Genomic DNA, 23,763 nt, shown 5'->3' with positions numbered 1-23,763 from the left:
AAAAAGCAATATTTCCAATGTGATATGCTTTTCAAATCCAAATAAAAAGAGCATGCATGTGCACTCGTATGGAGTAATAGCTTAAAGTGGAATATCAGTACTAGAAATAGAGTAAGGCAAAATTTAAAGAAAGGAAAAAAAACAAGGGAAGCATGATCTACCAATTACATTTATTCAACAAAATCAAACTGCGTAGGTCCTCTAAAAAAAGGGAAATTACTTAAATTAGGGGATTTTTGTATTATGAGAATATAGGGTTGAGATTGGAGATTATTATATCAAGGGCATGGGATCGGGATTACAAAATAGGAAAAAAATATATGGACATATGAATGGGTAATGAAATGGACGGTCAAATATAAAATAAATTCTTATCCCGCGAAGTTTTTATATAATTAGATTTATGAATATATGTATATATATGGTTATAGAGTATATTTACTTTATGTGTCAAGAAAAAATTGTCTTATTAATAGTATATTTTGAACTAGCGATTTATATTTTTATATGAATGAAGAAAAAATATGTAGGGCCTGTTCACATTTACTGAATTGAGCTGAATTGAATAGAACTGATTGGAGCTGAACTGAACTGAACTGATTGGAGTTGAACTGAACTGAATTGAGCTGAAATGAATATTTTATGAGAGAGGGAAATTAAGAGCTGAACTGAACTGAACTGAACTGATTGGAGCTGAACTGAACTGAACTGAACTGATTGGAGCTGAACTGAAATTAAGTAAATGTGAACAGGCCCGTAGTAGTTTAGGTATTATGTTTCTTAACATGGCTCCACTAATAAGCATGATATAGACAGAAAAACTTTGTGTTACTCCGTACTTGTTTATAAAAAAACACCATGTTAAGGAAAATTTTTAGGCTATTTCTCTTAGCTTTCACAACACTCTTATTCCAATCCTAATTTAAAGAGCTAGTCATATTAAAGTAGTCTTGACTCAAGTCTATATCGTAATACCAGTACCAAAGAAATTTGTTTTTCTTCTCTTTTGTTGACGACTAGACAAAAAAAGGCAAACACAAATATCACTTTTTTTTTTCTTTTTTTTTTTTTTTTTTTTTGGGAAACAATTGATTGTTTTATATTGATTTTTAAATATTGTTTTATGCATTTTAGTTAAGTGGAAAAATAAAATACTCGAATAATTAATTCCTAATGAGCATTTTTGTAGATTGAAGATAAAGCTTAATACATACGTATGTAGGGGCTAATATTATTGTTTAGTTACCTAACATTTAGGTAAATGACAATTTATCCTAGGAATAATGTATTAATGCCAATGAGATCTTGAGATTTCATTTTAATATAGTAAAGGGTGAGTATGAAGAAAAGCTAAATTAATTTGCTTGCTCTAGCTATTAATTTGTCATCATATTTTAACTGAGATGAAAAAAGAAGATTCATTTATGCAAAAGAAATACAATTAATAGCCATTGAACACTAAAATTGCTTGAATATTAAACAAGAACGACTCACAAGTCACAACTCACAAAAAACTGAAAAAGGTAGTAGTAATTAAAATGCAAGATTTTGGGGGAAAAAATGAAATAAATTGGCAAAAGGCAATCTAAGATCCATAGGCTATCCCTAAATAAACTAAAAAAAGAAATGAAGCAGAAAATGCGCATAAACCCACTTTGAGAAATTGGTTAAATACCATTCTAAGAACAACTTGCTGAAATGCTAAAGTTTCTAGTTCCATTACATTTCCTAATTTGGGTTGATCTTTAAATTCCAAGAATATATTTTAACCAAGTTTAGAAACTCCACTTGTATCACTCTTTCCTCTTCATTAAGTGGAATTATAAAATAATCATATTAATAGTTATTTTTTTCTTACTTTAGTAGGATGATTTTCTTTTTGTGGGAGAGAATTCACAACAATACACTTACACACTCATTTCTAGTTAAATAGGTACTAGCTAGGGTTATTATATAAGGGGGAAAAAAACTATAGGAGTATAGGATCCTCCAACTTATAACAAAGATGAAAGAATTGGACATTTGTATCTTAATTAAGAGAATATCCACTCTTACTCTAACATTCCAAAACTAAACCATAGTAAAGTAATATGCTCTCCAAAATTACTAGTGCCAAACTTATTATAACTTGTATGGCGAGCATCTTAGTAAAAAAGATGGGGGTGGATTGTGATGACTTGTGTTTCATACAGTTTGCATGATTTGGAGCTAATTGTAAGGTTGTCTCATGACCCAATTTATTTTTCATGTCAAAATTTTTGGAAGGGTGGTCCAATGAAATCTACTTTCCGATTCTAGGCTAAGAAAGAGTGAAAATGGAGAAGGATTACCGACAACTATGACCTATTTCATATTGGGGAGAAGTGTACCACTTTTGGTTGGTCCTCTTACCTTAGGAACCAGAACTTTTTGCTTCAAACTCATACACCATTTTGTCATGTCATAATGTGCTTTATGACTAAAGCCCTTGTGTTAGTTTTTTTTCATGAAAGTAAAAAAAATGTATACATCATGAAGAAGTGTTGAATATGTCGAGAATGGAGGAAGAATTAATGTCAATTCAATTGGTGATTTAACGACTGGAGGTGATCGGTTAATTGGAGATTCTATATATCCGATTGCAAAGAATTCTGATAGGCGCAAGAAATTTGTGATGGAACTCAGGAAAATTTTACATATAAATGTCCAGCTGATATATGAAAATTAGTATATACTGTAAAATTAGGCTACCATCTGTCAAGAAATAATTTTTTTTTTTTAAACGAAAGAAATAATGTTTTATTCACATACGAGTATGACACTTCAAAATTCTAATGGTTTAAGGTTTAGTAGTGCCCAAAGTGAAATTTGGAAGATCCATTTTCATTATATGAGATATGTCACAAGTTTAAAGGTTTAAAATTTAATAGAGTTCAAAGTGATCTTAAAGTTTGATTAAAGTGTAAACATGTCAATCTATACGTTTTGTTATTTACATCATCTAAGAATTTAACCATGATGGTGTTGGGTGCTAAATGATAGATGTGGTATTAAAAATAAAAATAATAATAAATAATTAATTAATTAAAAAAAATGGTAAATACTGTAATAAAAAAAATAAAATAACAACTGTTTCTCAAGAATATGATGTGTTGGAAACTTGGAAATGAAGAAAAATGAACCCCTCCCTTTGCCGATCCTCAACCTCAATCTAATATATGGTTTATTACTTTAATTATGCTTCTATATAAATCACGCGATTACAATACAGGGAATTACATTTACACAGGCAACATTAGCTCACGACAACTCTCTCTTCTTGGAGGAAACATATTACAATGACAATTTTTCAAAACAAAACATAACAAAGCACATCAAAGCTTTATTAATATAGAAAACACCTCACTTAGTACATAGTTACATACCACATAATAGTGAAGCAATCTGTTAGATCATCAACATAAAATCAGAAAAATCTGTGAACCCTTTTTTTCCAGCTATGAGGCTCTGAAATGAGGCTTCACTTATTTCATAACTCTCAACTTCTTCGTAACAAGAATTATACACATCTAATGATACAAAGATTGGTATAGCAATAAAACCTAATGACTATGTTAGGTTGTATATGAATAGGTATAGAGGATCATAGCTTGTCACCAGCTAAAGGATGTGACGCTATGTTAGCCGGCTCCTCATTCTTTCTGCAGATATATATGAAGTGGCAATCTGGGTCTTGCAAGACAAAATCAGGAGGAAACAGTCCGTCCTCAGACAGAGGAATGGGCTCCAAGCATGATTTGATGGAAGCAACAGCCGAGCCTTCAAACCCAGGTCTTGCTGTAGATACAAAGAATTTATAAATTCAAACAACTTTTTTACATGGATCAATAAAGCTTAATTGCAGAGAAAAAGGTAAAGAGCAATCAAGCTCAAAGAAGTCGTTAAGCAATTATCGGACATGATACATCATGAACCTACAACAAAGCACATTGTTCCTAATAGACACAAATAATAGGCCTTCATCTATTGTTGAGGTAAAACCAATTGCAGCAAGCGCACTGTAACTAAAATACTGGATGCCTATGTTTAACGATTCTTTGAGATCATTTTATAGTTGGATTTTCTAGTCCTTTTCAGTCATCTTTTACTGTCGTATCTTCAAATCCTATTAGTCCCTCACCAAAAACAAAATGGCAGGCTATGCCAAAAAGAATGTCCCTTAAGCACATGCACATACTTTTGTCCAACGTGGATACATGTAGTTTTTTCAAGGTTTTCTGCTACTTGTGGAGGATCATACTAATGTCCAACACGGCTACACGGGTATGACAAAAGAATAAGACCATTATGGCACGACAGGTGAAGAATTTGAGTAATGTAACACCCAACACAATCATAGTTAACTTCTTTCTTTCCTCTTTTTATACGGAGTAGAGGGGGAAACAAGAATATCTCAACTTGGATATCTAATCTAGTTTACACCCTAAGCAACTCTCCTATGCTCCTAAAGTCAATACAGATATAAGGTCGAATGCCTTCAACCAACTAGCACGAAAAAGGCCACATTATCACCAAGTGTCAGGCATATCTAGCATGACCGAGTTACTGAATAAAGCATAAACAATTTATGTATGCCAGGGACAAAACTTGGAATATTCAAATGAAAAAGCTCCATATTGAGCAATTCAAGATTTTGTCATAAGCATCATAAACCAAGCCAATATTGATCAGTGCTATCCTGCATAGAGTCAATAGAGAATAGACTCAATACCTCATCATAGCACAATATTAGTGTGGAACAGCAAGAGGGATGGAGCTCAACATGTGTACAGATTCACCCTCACGACAACCTAACCAGACAGAGGATATAATACCTCATTAACATGCAAAACCTTCTAGCCAAAGTCACCATATAACTAAGCATATGCTTGATTCTTTTGGAGAGGAAAACCTCACGCAATGCAACATGGCTTGCGGATATAGCCTATCTGATGTTTAGGATGATAGTATCACTTACAAATTTATCAGATCATCATAAGTCCATCTATTCTTTCAACCAGTTTATATCATACAGGAGCACAGAGCTCAAGATACAAAAATAGGAATATTATTAGATAATAGTAACACTAGTGAGGCCCTTAGTCCTAGCTACCTAAGTCTCTAATACACATCCCAGCTAGGGAGTTATATTTCGTCTAGGGTGCTATAGTCACTGAGTGGCTTAAGACAAAAGAGCGTTTGAAAAATATGATTCGGAATGACCTCAAGCTCTCTTGTCCTAACAACCCATCAACTACGAATAATCTATCTACAAAAACAACATACATCAATAGACTGCGAACTGAACAGTTAGCATCAACAACACTCCAATGGTCCTCATAGGGGAAGGGGGGTACAGGGGGCAGAATTTGGGTGCCATGGATACCCTTTGGTCCTTTCCAATAGCTAAGGACGATGATTTGATATCACCTAAAGTAAGGAGGCCATGTATAATAGCTTTTATATTATCTACATCTGGATTAGCTTCATTTTTTAGCCTCGGCATCCCATTTCACATGTTTACGATGTACATAAGATATTGATCAGAGCAACCCAAGATGGTGGGGCTTTAAAATCTCCTTGGGCAAGGACCTAGGGTCAATCCTCAGTTCTCAATAGAAATAGGGGAGGAGTTAGAACACCAACTTGCCAAGGGAATAACACACCATTGGTATCCCCTATTCCCATAAAATTGTCCTCTGTTTGCCCTCTATTTACCAAATGCACATTCAAGCAATCACATTTCACTAGTCCTATGCTAACACGCTGTTGGTTATGCCGAGTATCCAACTCATTATATACACTTAAATATCAGTGAAAAGTCAACAGGACAATTTTGGTGGAAGTAAGTGAGTCTTTAAATGTTTGAATTCAGTGTTGACTGAACATAAAACAAAATCAAACTTAAATACATCAAGGAGGTACAAAACAACAACCTCTACCATGTACAAGTGGCAGCATCAGGCTCTATGGCTAATCCATTTTAATCTATTAGGCTCATCAGCTAATGACAAACAAGAAGGGCTCTCAATTCTTATCTTACTTAAAACTTCTAAGCGCTGAATTAATTATGTATTACAACTAAAGTGAAATCAAACTAGAAAAAAGAAAAAAGAGGAATCATTTTAAAATTATCTGAAACTATGGAAAACACATCTCAGTTGTTCACGAAACATTGACCAAAAGAAATTCGGCAGTGTAGCTTGAACACTAACAAAATAAAAGTTGAGATTACAAAATAAAAACTTACGTATAATGTACAGTTCAATTTTCCAATTGTATACTGATCGGTTGATATATGGCATCCTCACACTTGGATCACCATACGTAATCTGCAAAAGGGAAAAATGAAAATGGATTACCAGTCTAGAAAATGACCCGCTTTCAGCAAAAGCCAATTGCAAGACATGGACAAAGATAACAAAGTATATGGTTACCAACATATATACTCCTCCAGGCTTAAGTAGCCTGCAAGAAAACATTATCCTCTAATCAAGGAAGTTTAAGACATAAAAGTTTGAATGAATATAAAAATGACTAAAAATTTGGCAACTTAAAGTAACGATCTCAAAACCTGCTGACTTCACCCAACATCCGAGAAGCACTTATTATAGCTTCAGTACCGCACTTCAAAAAAAAGGTCAAAAATTAGAAAATGACATAATTAAAATGATAAATAATCACACTTTTCAGAAGTTGAAGCAAGGAGTTTCTCACCATCAAAGAATCAAGAGTTCCTATTTTGCCGACAGTAATATATAAGATGGAGAAAAGAAAACATTGTTACTGATATGGTACTTCATTGGAGAACACAGCCCGGAATTCATACGTTCACATATGAGAAAAATTACCTTTATCAATAACACTGCCAAATGAATCGTCTGGGAAAAAACTCATATCTCTAACATCCATCTGCATATCTATAAGACCAGATAAGGAAGTTATTCTGTAGAACTTACAGTTGTGAACTTAATGCAGAAGATAATGCAGGATATTAAATCATCTCATAGCAATAGTACATAACTTTGACATAATAAAATAGTCCAAAGTGAATAACAAAAAATAGTCTGCAAGATTACATTTCAGTTGAGGAATTTGTGCATGCTTCCCTCTCATCATGTCAATGGCAACCATAGAAATGTCAACGTTCATAATCTCCTCATATCCATCTTTCACCATATCCTCTGATATGACTAAAAAAAAAAAAAAAAATTGAAAAACTACAATCAGCGACTTTGGTCATGAGGAGCAACACTTGATGTTACAGCAATTAAATGTTGATCTTTAAGTAGCTAATGGGTTTTATTTTTATATAAGGATATGTTCAATAGAAAATCAAAGAACTGGATAAAATTGGAAGAACAGCTCCTCCTTATGAAAACATTGAATAATAAGAGACAGTCAACACTTTGAGAATATGTGACCAACACAGGGAGTCAATGGATAAACAAACTTCCATTAGACTACTATCCACTAACTTCAGTGACTTGCCAACCCAGGAACTCTAACACATAGAGCACAAACAGTAAATACCATTAAGCATATAAAATTGACCAAAGTTTCATAGTCAAATTTAACATGGTAAAAGAGAAGACCATAAAGCATGTAAGATGATATAAGTCCGACATCCTAGCGTAGTGGACCTAGCAGACTTCAAGTAAAAGCTATTCCACAAGTGAATCGACCGAAGTCTTTTATATAAGTATACATACTATGGCCATAAACCTTCCTCCGAGGTAAACTTAGAGCAATCATATCTTTTTTATTTAACCATAGCAAAGTCCATACCAAACCTTATGATAAGAACTATAGAAGGTACTGGTTGCTAACAAATCAATGCAAAAATTAAGCCATACCATCACTCCCCTCATCCACATAGACAATTTAATACCAGATAGCATACCGGTGTAAATAATTCCCAGATTTACCAACTCATAAGTATTTGACTTCAATGCCCTAAATAACCTCAAGATCCATTACTTCACACTAAATATCTTACCAAGTCAACTCCGATCACAATTATGCAAAAGAAACCCTATACTAAACTCAAGAAAAGGCGTTGTTTACATGAATCTCGAAACTCCGGGTATCTGTACCAATCCCGAATCAAGTTATTACAGTAGCCAAGTCAAACCCACTCCTTGAACTAATCATCAAAAATATTCATTCCATAAAATCCCAAGTCAAATCTATGCCAACATTCTACCTCACTCAAAAGTCAAACTTACATAAGAACCAGCATTATAGCAACATACACATTAATCTAGCCAAACATTATAAAACAACACAAAACATTCACCAGAAAACCACCCACATACAATTGACTATCAAAGTATCAATTAAATAATTTCAAATCTCTAATAAGTTGTAACTTTTTTCAGTTTAAAGCATTTCTTGTTGCATTGATGACAATCAGTCAATCACCAATAATACAAAACAAAATCAAACAGCTCAAAACACTCGATTCTAACATTAAAAACCCAGAATCATTATCCAAACAATCAAAACAAAAAAACCCCAGAATTCCTAAATAAATTATCTAGCTTAAATCAACAAATCACAAATAAAAATTTTAAGAAAATGGAAGCAAACAATAAAAGGGTAGGAAAAAAAATGGATGATAATATTAAAAATATTACCAGCATTTCCACAACCAACCATGAGAACCCGAGAAGAAGTGGGAACAAATTTGCGAACAAAAGGACGAAGAGCAGAGTAACGTTGATACCAATCAAAGGAGCCAGATTCTTGAATGTAACGAGCATCCCAATACAGGGAATTGCCATAGTCGTAAGTGTTGCAGCTTGAAACGTCTCTGAACATGGTGGTGTTATTGTTATTCATAGAAGAAGAAGAAGATGAAGAAGACGAATAGGGAGGAGAGAGAAATGGTGTGTTGTGTTGTTTGTGTTGGTCAATCCCAATATTTGGTGGCAGGGGATCTGTGTATTGGACTACAGTATAATGTGTGGCCAAGTGGGATTTTTGAGGGATTTTTTTTTTTTTTTTTTTATTGATTGGCTTTGGTGTAGTGGTTGACCCGTGTTTGATACCCGCAACAACAATTGGAAGGGGACTGGAACCTAACCATCCAGAACTGATCCCGAATTCGGATTAGTCTAAAGGGTGAACCGGGTGGAACACCAAAAAAATGTTTAACACTATATATTATAATTGCAATTACTTTGGGGCTATTTGGTTTAACTGAGAGGAAAAACATGTTCATCAGCCAGATTTATCAAATTGGTATATTAGGGAGGCATATAAGACACTTTAGTTATTTATTTGGGGGCAAGTTTGTGCTTTCTTCCCTTTCTTCCTCCTCCATTACAGCTCACTACACTTTCTTCCTTCCTTCTTCCTCCTCCATAAGTCCATCACAGCAACGCCATCACTACCTAAGGTGGTTAAAATTGCTTCCACGAAGAAGATGCTATCCTTAAGGGTTTGATATAACCCTAATTTACACCCTTTTGCTACTAGGGTGTCTATTTGTTACTTTCATGGCGTTGAAGTGGTTGTTGAGGAAGGAAGAAGAAAGGAAAAAAAAAAGGGACGCGAAGAGGACGATTGTGTAGTTCGTCAATCAGCTTGATTGACTGAGATGGCCTCTTAAAAAGGAATGTATTGGTATGGATTCAAACTCCCATACTAGCTTGAAGTTGTTTGGTTCATACTTTGTATGTTGGTTTGGTTTTTACACATCATTAAAGGAATGAAATGTGAATCTTAAGGGGTAAGGTGGGTATAAAATTCTAGGGGGATGAGATGGAGTTGAAATCCTCTTTGTATGAGGTTCCATACTTAAAAAGCCTAACCAAATAATAAAATGGATGAAATGAAATTTTTATTCCATTCCAAAGGGTCCAACTAGACAACCCCTACGTATTATTTATGCAAAGGTGTCAATACCATTAGCGATTTAGCGGTTGTATCAATTAGATTAGAACCTTTAATATCCTAGTGTGCACAACACGCTTTATTAACGGAAAATTAACCCCTTACGTCCTAAGACGATAAAAAACAATTAGCTCGATTGTACTACCCCTTATACTGAAGTATCCAATGCCTTATTATCACTTAAAAAGCATAGAGAACCCTTGCAAAAATTTATTTTTCTAATTTGGAGCATATGGAAAGAATGCAAGTCTATTATTATCCAAAACGGTACATGACACATTTTCAGGATATTCAAGCGTAATCAACGTTCACTAAGTGACATTACAAAGTTCTCACTATACCTTTTTCTATTTACCTAAAGATACCCCTCCCCCCATGTTGATTACATGGGAAGCGCCACCTACCAACACTTTTAAACTCAAATTCGATGGATAAGTCATCAACCAATCAGCAGCAAAAGTCATTATCATAGACAACATTGGGACAATGTATGTAGCACATACTATCGATCTTGGCACAACAATCCAGTTTATGTAGTTGAAGCATTTGCTCTTCATAAAGGCACCTTTCTTGCATAAAACGAGGTATAAGAACATCTACATTAAAGGTGACAATCGTCTAGTTATCAACTCGCTTGTGGGGTAGCGACAAATTGATTGTATTATTGCAGACATTTGTATTCTCCTCTATAATTTTGACACTTGGAGCATTTGACACATTTATCAAGAGGCAAATTAGACAATTGATTGGATAGTTAGTGTTGGTAATTTAGTTAGTAGTAGCATGAATATTTCATCATATGTTAAGGTATTGTTTGGTGTGCCATGGGAAATGAGTTCCCATAGGAGATTATATTTCATGGGAAATCATTTCCCTAGCTCATTTCCTCAAGAATTAAAACTTCTCTTAAAAATTCCATTTCCCTCAATTTGATAGTTTTGTGCCAATCAAACAACACACCCATATCATATTTCCTAGGAAATGGAAATTCCCATTTTTTTTACCTCCAACCAAACAACATCTTATTCTTATATGCGTCCGACCACATAGTGTGAACAACCACATAGGGTTACTCACTAGTTTTATAGGGGTTTACTCGATGAGTGTTACATGAGTTATTTAGAGTTTACTCAGTCAGAGTTCTAATAGTTACTCGGTCAATATTATATGGGGTTTTTTTTAGCATTATTAAAGCTATTTATTATTTTACAAGCGGCCACATGGTATAGCCAACCGCACACAAAATACACTAATTAAAGAAATTTCGGAATAAATAGCAACTGTACACAAAACACAATAATTAAAGATACCCTTAAAAATATTTAGCAATAATAACAAAATTTATTTCGTATTTCGTAATTTTTATTTATTTTTACTAAAAATTACTAACATACGGAGTACTACGAAGTATTTTTTGTTGTAAGTAGCATTCTTGAGCACGAGTGACAATAACTCTTCATCACAATTCGCCCAATGTCGTCACCAAATCCTCCTCATTTGTTTTTTTTTTTTTTGATGCAGAAATCCTCCTCATTTGTAAACAACCATTGTCAAATTCCAAATTCTAAATATTAAAAAAAAAAAAAAAAAAAACCTGAAAAATGCAATTTCAAAGAAAAATAGACACACTAATAACAATCCACTCTCTTTCTCCATAAACACAAACATCTTCTCTCTTCTTCTCCTCTCCTCCTCCCGATCTAAATCTCCTTCTCCATTTCTTCCCACTCTTCTAAATTTCCCCCAATTTGATTGATTTCTTTACCCATAAACCCTAACCCTACCCCCCAATTTCTCACTCTTTCTGCGTCAATCGATCCACAATGGCGTGCATTAAGAGCGTCAATAGATCGGCATCGGTGGCGATGTCGCCGGATTCGCCCTACTTTGCTGCCGGAACAATGGCGGGTGCTGTCGATCTGTCTTTTAGCACCTCCTCTAACCTCGAGATTTTCAAGCTCGATTTCAACTCTGATGATCATGATATTCCTATGGTTGCGCAATCTCCTAGCTCTGAGAGGTTTAATCGCCTTTCTTGGGGGAAAAATGGATCTAATTCTGAGGAGTATTCTATGGGTCTGATTGCTGGTGGTCTTATTGATGGGAATATTGGTCTTTGGAATCCTCTTCCTTTGATTAGGTATTTGAATCTTTGTTTGATCGTCATTTGTTTTGGTGTGAATTGTGGAGTTTCTGAATTGGGATGATTGAATTGTTTAGTTATGTCAATGTGATTGAGATTCTTGCTAATTATTTTTGTTTTGTGGAAAATTGGATTGTTGAATATAGCTCAATGTGATTAAATTGTTTGCTAGTTTCCTGTGGATGTGAAAACTATTATTTTGTAATTCTGAAATATTGGTTACAAAATAATTGTTAAATAATTGCTAATTATTTCAGAAAATGCATTGATTTCTCTTGCATAGATGAAATGTATGAGTGGTTCCTCAAGTTGTAGGTATGACAGGAGTTTTGGGCCTGATGTGGATCTGTGTATTTTAATGATGGGATCATCTATCTAGAGGTGTTGGATTGTTTATTATGTCTGGCGATATGAAGCGGGATGTGCATTGACACCAGTTTATCATTCGAAAGGCTGGCCAGAAGTGACTTGATGATGGAAAATTTGGATTTATGATGTATATGCATATTGATTGTAACATAGGTTTATAGTTAGGGAATTTGACCTGCGCACTGTTTCTCCACAACTCCACACCGCAAAATGCATCAGGAAATTTATGGTTGTTTGTTGCTTGAGAAGTTTTATTCACATTTCTTTATGCGACTTTGAGTCTGTGATTTATGTAACATGGATAGACTTTATAGCTGACTTGTAAAGTTTCCTACCATTAAGAATCTTTGTTAGGGTGAAATAAGTCTTTTCTATATCATTGTCTGTATAGGGATTAACTAGTTGGTATATTTTGTGTGGTACAAATTTGGAACATAGTCCATGGTAGGTCTAAACTTAGATGACATTCGCGAGGGTGGGGAGCGAATTGGGTAAAATTAAGGCAGTCTGGTATTTTATTAACAATAATATATCTGGTTAGAGTGAGCTATATGTGCCACCTCGATCATTGTCTTCTGGGTATTCAAAATGCTGATCTGATATAGCTGGGTGTTAAATCTTGGTATTTTACCATCAATACGTATCCTTTTCCTTTAGTGCTGTTCTTTGGCCAACCTGTTAGATGCTGCATTGCATGCTCTTGAGCTATGTGTTTGATACGATGAGATTTTCCTTCACTTGATTCCAGGTTGTAATACTATATGACTATATGTTGTGTAGATCTTTGATTGCTTGCAGCACGATGCTTACTCATCTGTTGTTTCGTTTCTTTTCTCCTTGGAATTTTTTTTAATCCATTTAGCTCTGAAGCAAGTGGTAGTGCAGTTGTTGGACAGTTGGCACAGCATACAGGGCCAGTAAGTCTTATATCTTGATTTCTCATATACTATCTATTTCAGCCGGTAGCTTTTGCCTTGTCACCATTGACATTTTTCTTTTAATTATTGTAGGTTCGTGGTTTGGAATTTAGCGCGCTTCAGCCAAACCTGCTTGCTTCTGGAGCCGATGATGGCGAAATTTGCATATGGGATTTGGCATCACCAAATGAGCCTCGACACCCCCCTACTCTTAGGGTATGGTCCTCCTTTTGGCTTTTCCTGATGAGTTCAGACTTTAAGCTTTCTATGTCATAGCTTCTTGTAAGAGGCAAATGACCTTTAGTGGAACTAAAAAGTAATGATCAAGTCTGTTTATGCTGTGTTAAGTCACATTACCAAAACATATTATTTGATTCATTGCTCTGGATGACATCATTTGCTATGTTTCATATGATTGTGTCTACCTGCTTTAATAAATTATTGGATCAGCAATAAAGCGGTTGATGTTTCAAGTTTGTGTTTCATTCTTGGTTCATGTATCTCCAGTATGGTTGATAGTTTTATTTTTATTTATTTATTTTTTCCTTTTTTCTTTTATTAAGAAATATCTCATTTAAGCCTTTTTCTTTTCACCTTCTTGACATGTCTTCTCTACCCCTGCCCTGGCAGTCAAACTGTTTCTCCTGTTGATAACTATCTCTATTTGAAGCAGGGTAATTATGAACATCTGACAGATAAGTAACAATGTGTACCTAATTAATATTATACTGTAACCATTCATTTAAGATTCTGCCAATCAAGAGGCAATCCTTCTATTAAGTGAGGGAAAGGACATTAGGAGGACAGAGAGATAATAGGAAGGTGAAAAAGTGTGTTTTGTTTGCAAATTTCCATGCAACTGCTTCATATGTTACATCACTACATGTTTATGACAAATGTTGAGAATAATTGTACAGGGTACTGGTTCAGCTTCGCAAAATGAAATATCTTACTTATCTTGGAATGTCAAGGTGCCAATTATCCTGGCTTCTACTTCATACAATGGGCTAACTGGTAAGTAGGAATTTCATGCATTGTTTTCTTGGTCTTCTAGCATTTGGGTGCTGCTTACTTTCTACAACTGTTCATCTGAATGTTGCTATTTTTTCTAGTTATTTGGGACTTGAGGAAGCAGAAGTCAGTTATCAGGTCAGTAATACACTCATATATGTTATTTCTACTGCCTCTCCTTGATGGTTTTTTTTTTTTTTTTGATTAATGGTGTGCTGTTGCCATATGACAGTTTTTATTCAGATTCAAACCGAAGGCGCTCCTCTGTTTTGCAGTGGCATCCTGAAATAGCAACTCAGCTTGTTGTTGCGTCAGATGATGATAGCTCACCTTCTCTTAAGGTAATGCCTTTTTACATTGTAAATTTGTAATATATGAATTTGTTTTGAAATTCATGTTTTATGATATAATGCGGTTGCTGCAGCTTTGGGATATGAGGAATACTATGTCACCTGTGAGAGAGTTTGTAGGGCACACAAAAGGTAACCTTCTGGTTTTGTACTACTGTGTTTATAGCGCTCCACAGCTGTTATTTTTTTAAATTGCATTAGGGTCAGGGTGTGCATAGTTGTAGGATAGGGTGGTTATTGATACCATTTTATCTACACTTTTCATGTAATTTAAAGCTGTTCAATTCGGCAATGCCACTTGTAGAGATATGTTGAATATAAGTCCCAATTAGATATAACTATTTTTGTGCTGATAATTAAAAAGTCTCTCTATTCCTGCTTCCTGCATTGTTTGCTTGCAGCTTTTAGAAAATCTGTAAAGATATGGTGGTTTTTATGCTTATATTTACTCTGTTCTTTCCCAATGAAATAGGTGTAATTTCAATGGCATGGTCCCCCAGCGACAGCACCTACTTGCTTACATGTGCCAAGGATAACCGTACAATTTGTTGGGATACTGTTACTGGAGAGGTTTGACCTTTTTTTTTTTTTTTTCCGGACATGCACCGTTCTCTTGTATAATCTGGTGGTTATCAGCTGATGTCAGTTTCTTATGCCTTGTGGTGTTCCTGTCTTAAACTATTGCAGATAGTCAGTGAATTGCCTGCTAGCACTAACTGGAATTTTGATGTACACTGGTACCCAAAGATACCAGGGGTCATATCAGCGTCTTCGTTTGATGGAAAAATTGGCTTGTACAATATTGAGGTATGTGCTTATAGCTTGTTCTGTGGATCTCTCTGCTTTGAAGTATGTGACCTTGTTTAGCAGAAGACTAGAAATATAAGATCTGGAGGTAGAAGTAACAAATCACTTGTAGAGTGTAGATATATAAAAAGGTTTAGATTTAATCCGTCCATTTTTAGATATTAAGTTGCTTTAGCTTTTTGTTTCTAGGTATCAAAACACTATTCATTTTTACAATAGTGATGCAATATTAATATCAGTTTATGATATGACTATCAAATATCAGTGCATTGTTATTATGTATCAATGCTATTTAATTAAATTTTACCAAGTTAATACATGTAAGAGCGGTTAAATGTCTTCTTTTTTGAATAGAGGGATTTTTTACTCCGTAGGTTAAAGTTTTAAAATTGAAATCCTGACCTTAGAGCATCTCCAATGGTAAGCTACAGGGGCCTTGTAGCTTGCTTTGCCACATCAATTTTTAAGCTACAACATTTTTTGGCTACAAAGTGTTCAAATGGTGAGCTACAAGGGCCTTGTAGCTTGCAAAAAATAAAATACAAACAAATTAAAAGTTGATGTCACAATGTGAGCAGAGTTTACTTGTCTCTTTTCTAATCAAGCAACATAGCTTGTTCGGGCTACAATAGCTTGCATGTTGCTCATTTGTTTTTTCTCCAATGGCAAGCATGTAGCTAGACACTATATTTGTATTGCAAGCAAGTCCTTGTAATGAAACCATTAATCATTATAGTTGCTCTTAGAACCTCACAAGTCAGGAAAAATTGTATGGAAATAGTGCCTCATTTCTGTCAGTTTAGCCGGTCTTATATTGATGTAGATTAGATGTAAGGATATTGCTAGTGTCATGAAGTTGCTTGACAACCTGTGTATAACTTGATTTGAATTAGTTAAGTGCCAACATTAAATGTGAAGTTCCAGTAGGTCATATCTCATCTTGCCCTGGGTTGCGTGGCTGAAAGCTTTTTGAACCAATTCATCCGAGTGTGGTTGTACTTGATATAATTTTGTAACTTTCTTTTGTGTTTTAGTTTTCTCTATTTATGGTCTTTCTATCTTCAAAGCATTCTCTTGCTGGACATATCATATGTCTTGTACCTTTTTCTTGCTTTCTTGACTAACCTGTACTTTATTGATTTCTCTCCTTTTGTGGTTCATAGGCTTGCAATCGTTACGGGGTTTCAGAAACTGATTTTGGTGCTGGTATAATCTCTTGAACAAGCTTCTGTCCTTTGCTTGTAATGCTATTAGATCAGCCGCTGTGTCCCTACTTTATGCTTTATAGGTTTTTTTTATATCTATTTTGGATTCTTTTATTTAATCTACTGTAAAATTTATGCAGCACCCTTGAAAGCTCCAAAATGGTATAAACGACCAGTTGGTGTTTCTTTTGGTTTTGGAGGAAAGCTTGTTTCATTTCATCCGAAAGCAGCTCCTGCTGGTGCACCAGGAGGATCTTCGGAGGTACTGACTTGTCCACTGTCTTTTTGCTCTATTTGTATGATTGCATTTGATGAATTCATCATTATTATCTAGGTTTATGTCCATAACGTGGTTACTGAAGATAGTTTGGTGAGTCGTTCATCTGAATTTGAAGCTGCCATACAAAAGGGAGAAAGATCTTCTCTGAGAGCTTTATGTGAAAAGAAATCACAAGAGTCTGAGTATGTTTCCGGGCTAATTATGGAGTTGTCTATGTTTCTATTAAATAGGATGTGTTGTTGCTAATATAATTTTTTTTGTTGGGCGTGCTCTTGCATATATGCAGGTCTGAAGATGATAGGGAAACTTGGGGCTTTTTGAAAGTCATGTTTGAAGATGATGGATCTGCACGATCAAAGCTTCTTGCACATCTAGGTTTCAGTGTGCCAGAGGACGTGAAAGAGACTGTTCAAGATGATTTATCTCAGCAAGTCAATGCTCTTGGGCTTGAAGATAATGGTGCAGATAAAGAGGGCTTTGTAGCTGAGAAGGAATCTGCTCCTTTCTCTTTTGACACCGGGGAAGACTTTTTTAATAATCTTCCTAGCCCGAAAGCTGAAACTCCAGTATCAAGTGCTAGCAACAACTTTGTTAGTGAAGCTGTACCAAGTGAGGCAAGTGAGGAGCCGAAACAGGCAGAATCTGATGGACTTGAAGAGAGTACTGATCCAGCATTTGATGATGCAGTTCAGCGTGCCTTGGTAGTTGGAGACTACAAGGAGGCAGTTGCTTTATGTATATCTGCAAACAAAATGGCTGATGCCCTTGTGATTGCTCATGTCGGCAGTGCCTCTTTGTGGGAAAGTACTCTTGATCAGTACCTGAAGACTAGTCGCTTGCCTTATCTCAAGGTGTTTTATAATTAATTCTTGGCTCAGTTTCCTTGTTATTTTTTTTGGATCAGATTGATGGATGATATACTTATTTTAGTTATCTTAGGTGTAATTTTTTTTTTTCAATATACCTGAATTCTGAATGTATATTGGGGTTTGTTATGGCAGGTTGTTTCTGCAATGGTAAATCATGACCTCATGAGCCTTGTGAACACTAGACCTTTGAAATCATGGAAGGAGACATTGGCTCTTATTTGCTCTGTAAGCTACCTGACCTTCCATATATTGCTGTATATTTTATGTAGGGTTGCATAGGAATTCAGATAGCATAAGAAGATGAAAAAAGCTAATAAGGCCTATGCCTTAGTACCTGGTATTTTGAAGAATATATATAGTAGTGCCCCCAGGATTGTTTTTTCCTGTTTTTTAGCAAGTAATTTTCCTTCAACGAGTGAAGTATGACTTAGGCTGGTATCATAGGAATATTGTGAACCATATGTACTTCAGTAACTTATGCAAGTATGCTACATGAACATTGTTGCTTAATTGCTTGTGGCAGTTTGCACAAGGTGAGGAGTGGACAATGCTATGTGACACACTTGCCTCAAAACTCTTTGTTGCTGGGAACACATTAGCTGCAACTCTTTGCTATATCTGTGCTGGAAACATTGACAAAACTGTGGAGATATGGTCGCATTGTCTGTCAGTAGAGCCCGAGGGAAAGCCATATGTCGATCGTCTACAGGTAAGTTTTTTGCTTGTTACTTGCAATTGAAAGTGGTTTTCCTTGAACATTTAGTGATAAGTATTTCCATATTTTCTTTTTATATTTTTATTTTGCAGGATTTAATGGAAAAGACAATAGTTTTTGCCTTAGCCTCTGGACAAAAGCGATTCAGTTCATTCTTGTGCAAGCTGGTTGAAAAATATGCTGAAATTTTGGCCAGTCAAGGGCAATTGTCTACCGCAATGGAGTTCTTGAAGCTTTTGGGGGAAGATATATCTCCTGAGCTTGTCATATTGAGAGACTGCATTGCATTATCTTCACAACCAGGTATTTATTAATTTTTAAAAAATATTTTGGCCAATTTTCTGTTAGTGTCCAGCAGCAGCGTTGGAGTTGTTGCTCTGATTCCTGTCAGTACTGTCTTCTTTTTTCTGGGTGATGTTTTCTTTCTCTTTGGGAGAAATCATGTTGAGTTTTTGGAAGATACATGCAGTTTAGATCATAATGATGATAATTTTTTTGGAAGTGGTTTGTGGTTCCATTCATCCATGATCCTGACCACCATGGGTCTTCCTATTGGCTATTGCAAATGCTAAAACAATGGTTGCGACTAGTATAGTAGATGTTTTCAAGTTCAGTGATGTGAAAGTGAAAGTCAAATTGAAACCAGTCAAAAATCAATCAAATTAGCTTGAGCCCGCCCCTTTGCTGTGCCTGGGGTTTTCTTACAACAGCTTAAGCATGGTGGGTGGTTTCCCGGCCAGCACATGTAGGAATTTAGAACTCAAAACACAAGGCGGCTCTTGAGGTGACTTGGACATAGGACTTATGTTACTTGGACTAGGGTATTTGTGTTGGACACCATTAGGTGTTTAATTTGGCTTTTTTTGTGAAACTATGCTAGGAATTAGCTTGGTTACAGAACTAATAATGGCAGAAATTAAGAAGGAAGAAGATGATTATAGTATTAAGATGAGAATTACAACTAATTGATCGATAATTCCACTTTTGGGAGGTGGATGCTCTCCTAACATGAGCATTCGAGAGGCTCACTCTCTCCCAACAACAAACTTCACACAATATTCAACATGTCCTTATTCCTCCTAATGAGGCCTATTTATAGAAAAACTCTCCTAACAAACTCTAGCTTATTCCCCAAGTCACTACTAATAGACTATGACTTATATGCCCTTCCCCCAAATATTGATTCCTTGCAAACTATTCCATCGTATTGTCCCAAAGTCAAGTGACAAAGTGTCCATATCCATGTTGGAGTGACATGGTTACTTAATTGAAGAATTGGAGTGACATAATTAGATAAGATGACAGCGGTCTCTGCTATATATTGGCTTGGTTTCTGAGTAGGATGGTGTCACGCCACAAACTGACTGCCATGCCTGGGTGACCAGATCTGCTTGACCGCTACATGTTTTTTTGAATAAGCATGGAGGTTCTGAGTTCTGACTAAGTTTTCTTGGTTGCTGTCTACCTAGAAAATGGGGAATGGAAGAGGGAGACATGAGATACATTATGTCTTCAAAGATATAGAGCAGGGCTAAAGACTGCATTAAAGTAACTTATGGCTGAAACTTGGAGCAACTGAATTTACTATGTGTAGTTTCGTTTTTCAGTTATTCTCTGTTGCTGTGGAGCCAGTAGTTCATGTTGTATAATGTGCTCTAAGTGCTTAATCTTTATTTATTTATTTAATTTATTTTTTATTTTTGTAATTTATCAGTTGGGGGAAGAATGTATTAGTTGCAACAAAATAATGAGTGACTTTTTTATGCTGAATGTTCCTGTTCTCTCATATACCCCAGCCTCCCTTTTTTTTTTTTTTTTTTTTTTTTTTTTTTTTTAATAATCGTTTTTGATACACATCATTCTTTTTCTAGAGAAAGAAGCAGAAAAGGCTATGACTTATGAGAATCCACAAGCGTCCTCAGGAGCTGTGTATGGTGCTGATCCTGGCAGTTATGGTGTTGACAGTACTCAACAATATTACCAGGTATTTTCCCTCACTTTCCTATGTTTGCTATATCCTTCTTATGGCACAGGCCAGCGTTTGCTTGATATAACCAAACCAGCAATTTATCTGTCTTCTATCTAACTCTTCCTTATGTGACAGGATACTGCTACAGCTCATGTCCAGCCTAGTGCTGGTCCTGGTCATTATGGTGGGAACTATCAGCAGCCTTATCAATTGGATAGAAGCTTTGTACCCCCTGCAACTTATCAGCCAACAACACAACCCAGTCTATTTGTTCCGTATCAATCGCCACAAGTTCCTCAGGTTTTTATTTTGGTTCATGACTCCTGGTATTGATAGAGCGCACTGTTTGAGAATTCTGATGTTTGTGTTATATGCTCATTATCAGCTCGTCATGTTTTTATCTGTTAGTATATCATTGTCTTTTGCTGAAATCTAGAATTGAGATAACTATATAGGTTATTTTAGCCAGTTGCCTTGGGGTGAAGGGGGGAGTTAGTTATATATAAAAGGCTCATTTTACAGGTTGAGTCATATTGCAGTCGTATGATTAGTTTTTGAGTGATGATTGTTTCTTTTCACATTTTTAATCTGAAGGCATTGTCTTTTTCTGGACTAGGCATTTTCCGGTGACATTATCTATGTCAACATACCTTTTTCCTGCCTTAAACAAATGTTATCATTTTGATATTTGTGAAATATATGGTTGGAGGAATATATTCTTTGTAAGTTCTTGAATATAATTGAATTATGTTATTTCGACCATAGACCTGCATACTCATGTGATTATACACTGTTTTTTGTCCAGCTGGTTTTGTACAGGTATAAATTTTTAAAATTTTTATAGAAAATTAGCCACCATGCTACGTTATCTGGTAATTCTGGTGTTGCTGAGATGGTGGCATTGAATTGGTATTAGATCTATTTTTTCTTAAAGCTGCTAGACATTGAGCTGGTCATAATATGGTGATTTCTTTTTGTTTTCATTCTAGCCAAACTTTCCTCCCCCCGTCAGTGCTCAACCTGCTGTGAGACCATTTTTCCCAGCTGCTGCCCCAGTCTTGAAAAATGCAGAGCAATATCAACAGCCTCCAACATTGGGTTCTCAGCTTTATCCAGTCAGTGCATCCCTATCTTGTTTGTTTTTCATATGAAGGGTTTGTTGAATTTGTCTTATTGTAACATTTGAAGCATGATGCAGGGATCTTCTACAAACTCCAGCTATCAATCTGGGCCAACAGGATCTGGTTCAATGGCTTCTATTCCACCTCCCATGGGAGGTATCCCTGGTCCAAGGATGCCTCAAGTTGTGGCTCCTACCTCAAACCCAAGGGGGTTTATGCCAGTGAACAGCCCTACTGCAGTCCCTCATAGACCTGGGATGGGTTCGGCACAACCATCAAGTCCTAGTCAGTCCGCACCTGCACAGACTGCTGTTGAACCTCCAGCTCCCCCACCAACAGTCCAAACTGTAGATACTTCAAATGTCCCTGGTAATTTACAGTTCTCCTGTAACTTGATGTTCATTTGCATTAAGGCCGACCTTTGCAATTCTGTATCGCATTAACTTTACTTGTATCCTTTGTTGACTTTTTGTTGCATTTTTCTAAGGAATAATGGTTGCTTAATCTTGTGATGCATTATTTGTATGAGTGCGAATTAATGGGATAGAAGGTTGTCAAAACTCAAACTTAAGTCATAGCTTTGCGGGTTTAAAATAGCTAATATTGTCTGTAGGAGTACATAAGTGGTTTATAATTTTAGAGTAAAGCTTATACAAGATCTTTAGTTTTATTGAACTGTGCAAAATTTTCCAGAAATTTAGGCATTTCATGTAGTCACTCTCGTTTTGTTCTATAGAACCTATGAAGAGTTTCTAATTCTTTGTTAGATGCTTTGGATAGGATGTGAACTTTATTGTTGCATAGACTTTTATAGGGCTCATAAACAGCTATGCTTGAGACCTTTTATGCAGATGATGAAACTTAGTATTGTAATTATTATTCCTTTTGGAAATTTTTACATATATGATGCTTTGTTGACTTTCGTCGATTATGATGCCATCATTTGATTGTTTCAATTATTATTCCTCATGGAAACTTGTATATCTGTGTTACTCTCATGGATTGTAATGCCATCATTTGATGACATTTATTTCAATGAGCTGAGAGTTGTTTCTGTTCAAGGCAAGTTTACTTGGATATGAAATTGAGGCAACAAAACTTGATGTACTTGTATTAAAAGCTATTAAGTAATCAAGCAAACATATCAAGTTAGGCACTTCCACCATTGTTGCCTTGTAGGCAATCCGTAAAATTGAAATATATAAGTTTTACTGATTCTTGATTAACTGAATTATTTGTTTTTTTTTTTAATTTTTTTTATTTTTTATTGCTCTTGCAGCACTTCAGAAGCCTGTTATTACTACATTGACAAGGTTATTCAATGAGACATCAGAAGCGCTTGGTGGTGCTCGTGCAGTCCCTGCCAAGAAGCGGGAAATAGAAGATAATTCAAGGAAGTTGGGTGCTTTGTTTGCAAAGCTCAACACTGGAGACATATCTCAGAATGCTGCTGAGAAGCTTGTTCAACTCTGCCAGGCTTTAGATAATGGTGATTATAGCACTGCTTTACAGATCCAGGTATCCTCTCGCTAACTGTCTAAACTTAATCTGATATAATGCTGGTGAAAATTACGAGTATGATTCATTATTATGCTTTCATTTCTTGTTTTGGTTCAGGTACTTCTTACTACAAGTGAATGGGACGAATGCAGCCTATGGCTAGGGAATCTAAAGAGAATGATTAAGACTAGGCAGAGTGTGAGATCATGAGTTAGAACAGCGGAATCAGAATCTTGTCTATGTTTGGAAAGTTTACATTGTGGGACTGATTTTTCCCTCCATGTATACAAGCATTCGTTTTTTCCTAGGTTGGGATATAAGTCTTTTTGTTACTTTTTTCAATATCATAGGTCTTAAACAAAAGCCCTTCGACTGTCTTCTCAGCGGTGTATTAAGTTTTCTTTTTTAGTTTTTTTTTGGCTTGAGGCAGGAAGAAAGGTAGATACCAGGACATCATCAGTACATTTCTTTAGATTGATTTACCCTCCAAAAACTTTTGTAGCATATAGACTTCAGGTATCATCAAAATATTATATTATTGATTTCTTTTTCTTTTTAGCTATGACTTGAAATCAATGGGTACTCTGAT

The 23,763-nt window shown here is 35.5% G+C and overlaps 2 protein-coding genes across 2 annotated transcripts; one reads left to right on the top strand and one right to left on the bottom strand.

Annotated features, from left to right (window-relative positions):
* Positions 1-3,445: 3,445 nt before the first annotated feature.
* LOC145594717 (uncharacterized) lies at positions 3,446-9,000 on the bottom strand. Its single transcript, XM_081651045.1, has 8 exons — positions 8,658-9,000; positions 7,098-7,211; positions 6,870-6,938; positions 6,736-6,755; positions 6,593-6,645; positions 6,456-6,486; positions 6,269-6,350; positions 3,446-3,816 (listed from the first exon to the last, which is right to left on the bottom strand). Exons 1-8 carry the CDS (start codon positions 8,860-8,862, stop codon positions 3,623-3,625), a joined length of 768 nt encoding a protein of 255 aa, XP_081507171.1. The 5' UTR covers positions 8,863-9,000; the 3' UTR covers positions 3,446-3,622.
* A 2,472-nt stretch (positions 9,001-11,472) lies between these two features.
* On the top strand, positions 11,473-23,732 carry LOC145595473 (protein transport protein SEC31 homolog B-like). Its single transcript, XM_081651892.1, has 22 exons — positions 11,473-12,058; positions 13,293-13,347; positions 13,441-13,563; positions 14,265-14,361; positions 14,460-14,496; positions 14,591-14,699; positions 14,783-14,840; positions 15,181-15,278; positions 15,396-15,515; positions 16,679-16,721; positions 16,861-16,982; positions 17,055-17,182; positions 17,287-17,851; positions 18,002-18,094; positions 18,393-18,578; positions 18,677-18,887; positions 20,456-20,568; positions 20,689-20,853; positions 21,543-21,668; positions 21,752-22,043; positions 22,954-23,192; positions 23,292-23,732. Exons 1-22 carry the CDS (start codon positions 11,742-11,744, stop codon positions 23,382-23,384), a joined length of 3,390 nt encoding a protein of 1,129 aa, XP_081508018.1. The 5' UTR covers positions 11,473-11,741; the 3' UTR covers positions 23,385-23,732.
* The last annotated feature ends 31 nt before the right edge of the window (positions 23,733-23,763 follow it).

Source organism: Chenopodium album, chromosome 19 (genome assembly GCF_948465745.1).
Source record: "Chenopodium album chromosome 19, dcCheAlbu1.1, whole genome shotgun sequence".
NCBI classification, from domain to species: Eukaryota; Viridiplantae; Streptophyta; class Magnoliopsida; order Caryophyllales; family Amaranthaceae; genus Chenopodium; species Chenopodium album.
This window is presented reverse-complemented; position numbering and strand designations above follow the sequence as displayed.

Excerpts from the sequence above, each read along its gene's own strand:
- LOC145594717 (XM_081651045.1), bottom strand. The coding sequence starts at position 8,862 with ATGAATAACAATAACACCACCATGTTCAGAGACGTTTCAAGCTGCAAC. Across the intron at positions 7,212-8,657 it reads GGTTGGTTGTGGAAATGCTG|TCATATCAGAGGATATGGTG; the intron begins GTAATATTTTTA and ends TTTTTTTTTTAG. Across the intron at positions 6,939-7,097 it reads ACAAATTCCTCAACTGAAAT|ATATGCAGATGGATGTTAGA; the intron begins GTAATCTTGCAG and ends CTGGTCTTATAG.
- LOC145595473 (XM_081651892.1), top strand. The coding sequence starts at position 11,742 with ATGGCGTGCATTAAGAGCGTCAATAGATCGGCATCGGTGGCGATGTCG. Across the intron at positions 20,569-20,688 it reads GTACTCAACAATATTACCAG|GATACTGCTACAGCTCATGT; the intron begins GTATTTTCCCTC and ends CTTATGTGACAG. Across the intron at positions 22,044-22,953 it reads AGATACTTCAAATGTCCCTG|CACTTCAGAAGCCTGTTATT; the intron begins GTAATTTACAGT and ends TTGCTCTTGCAG.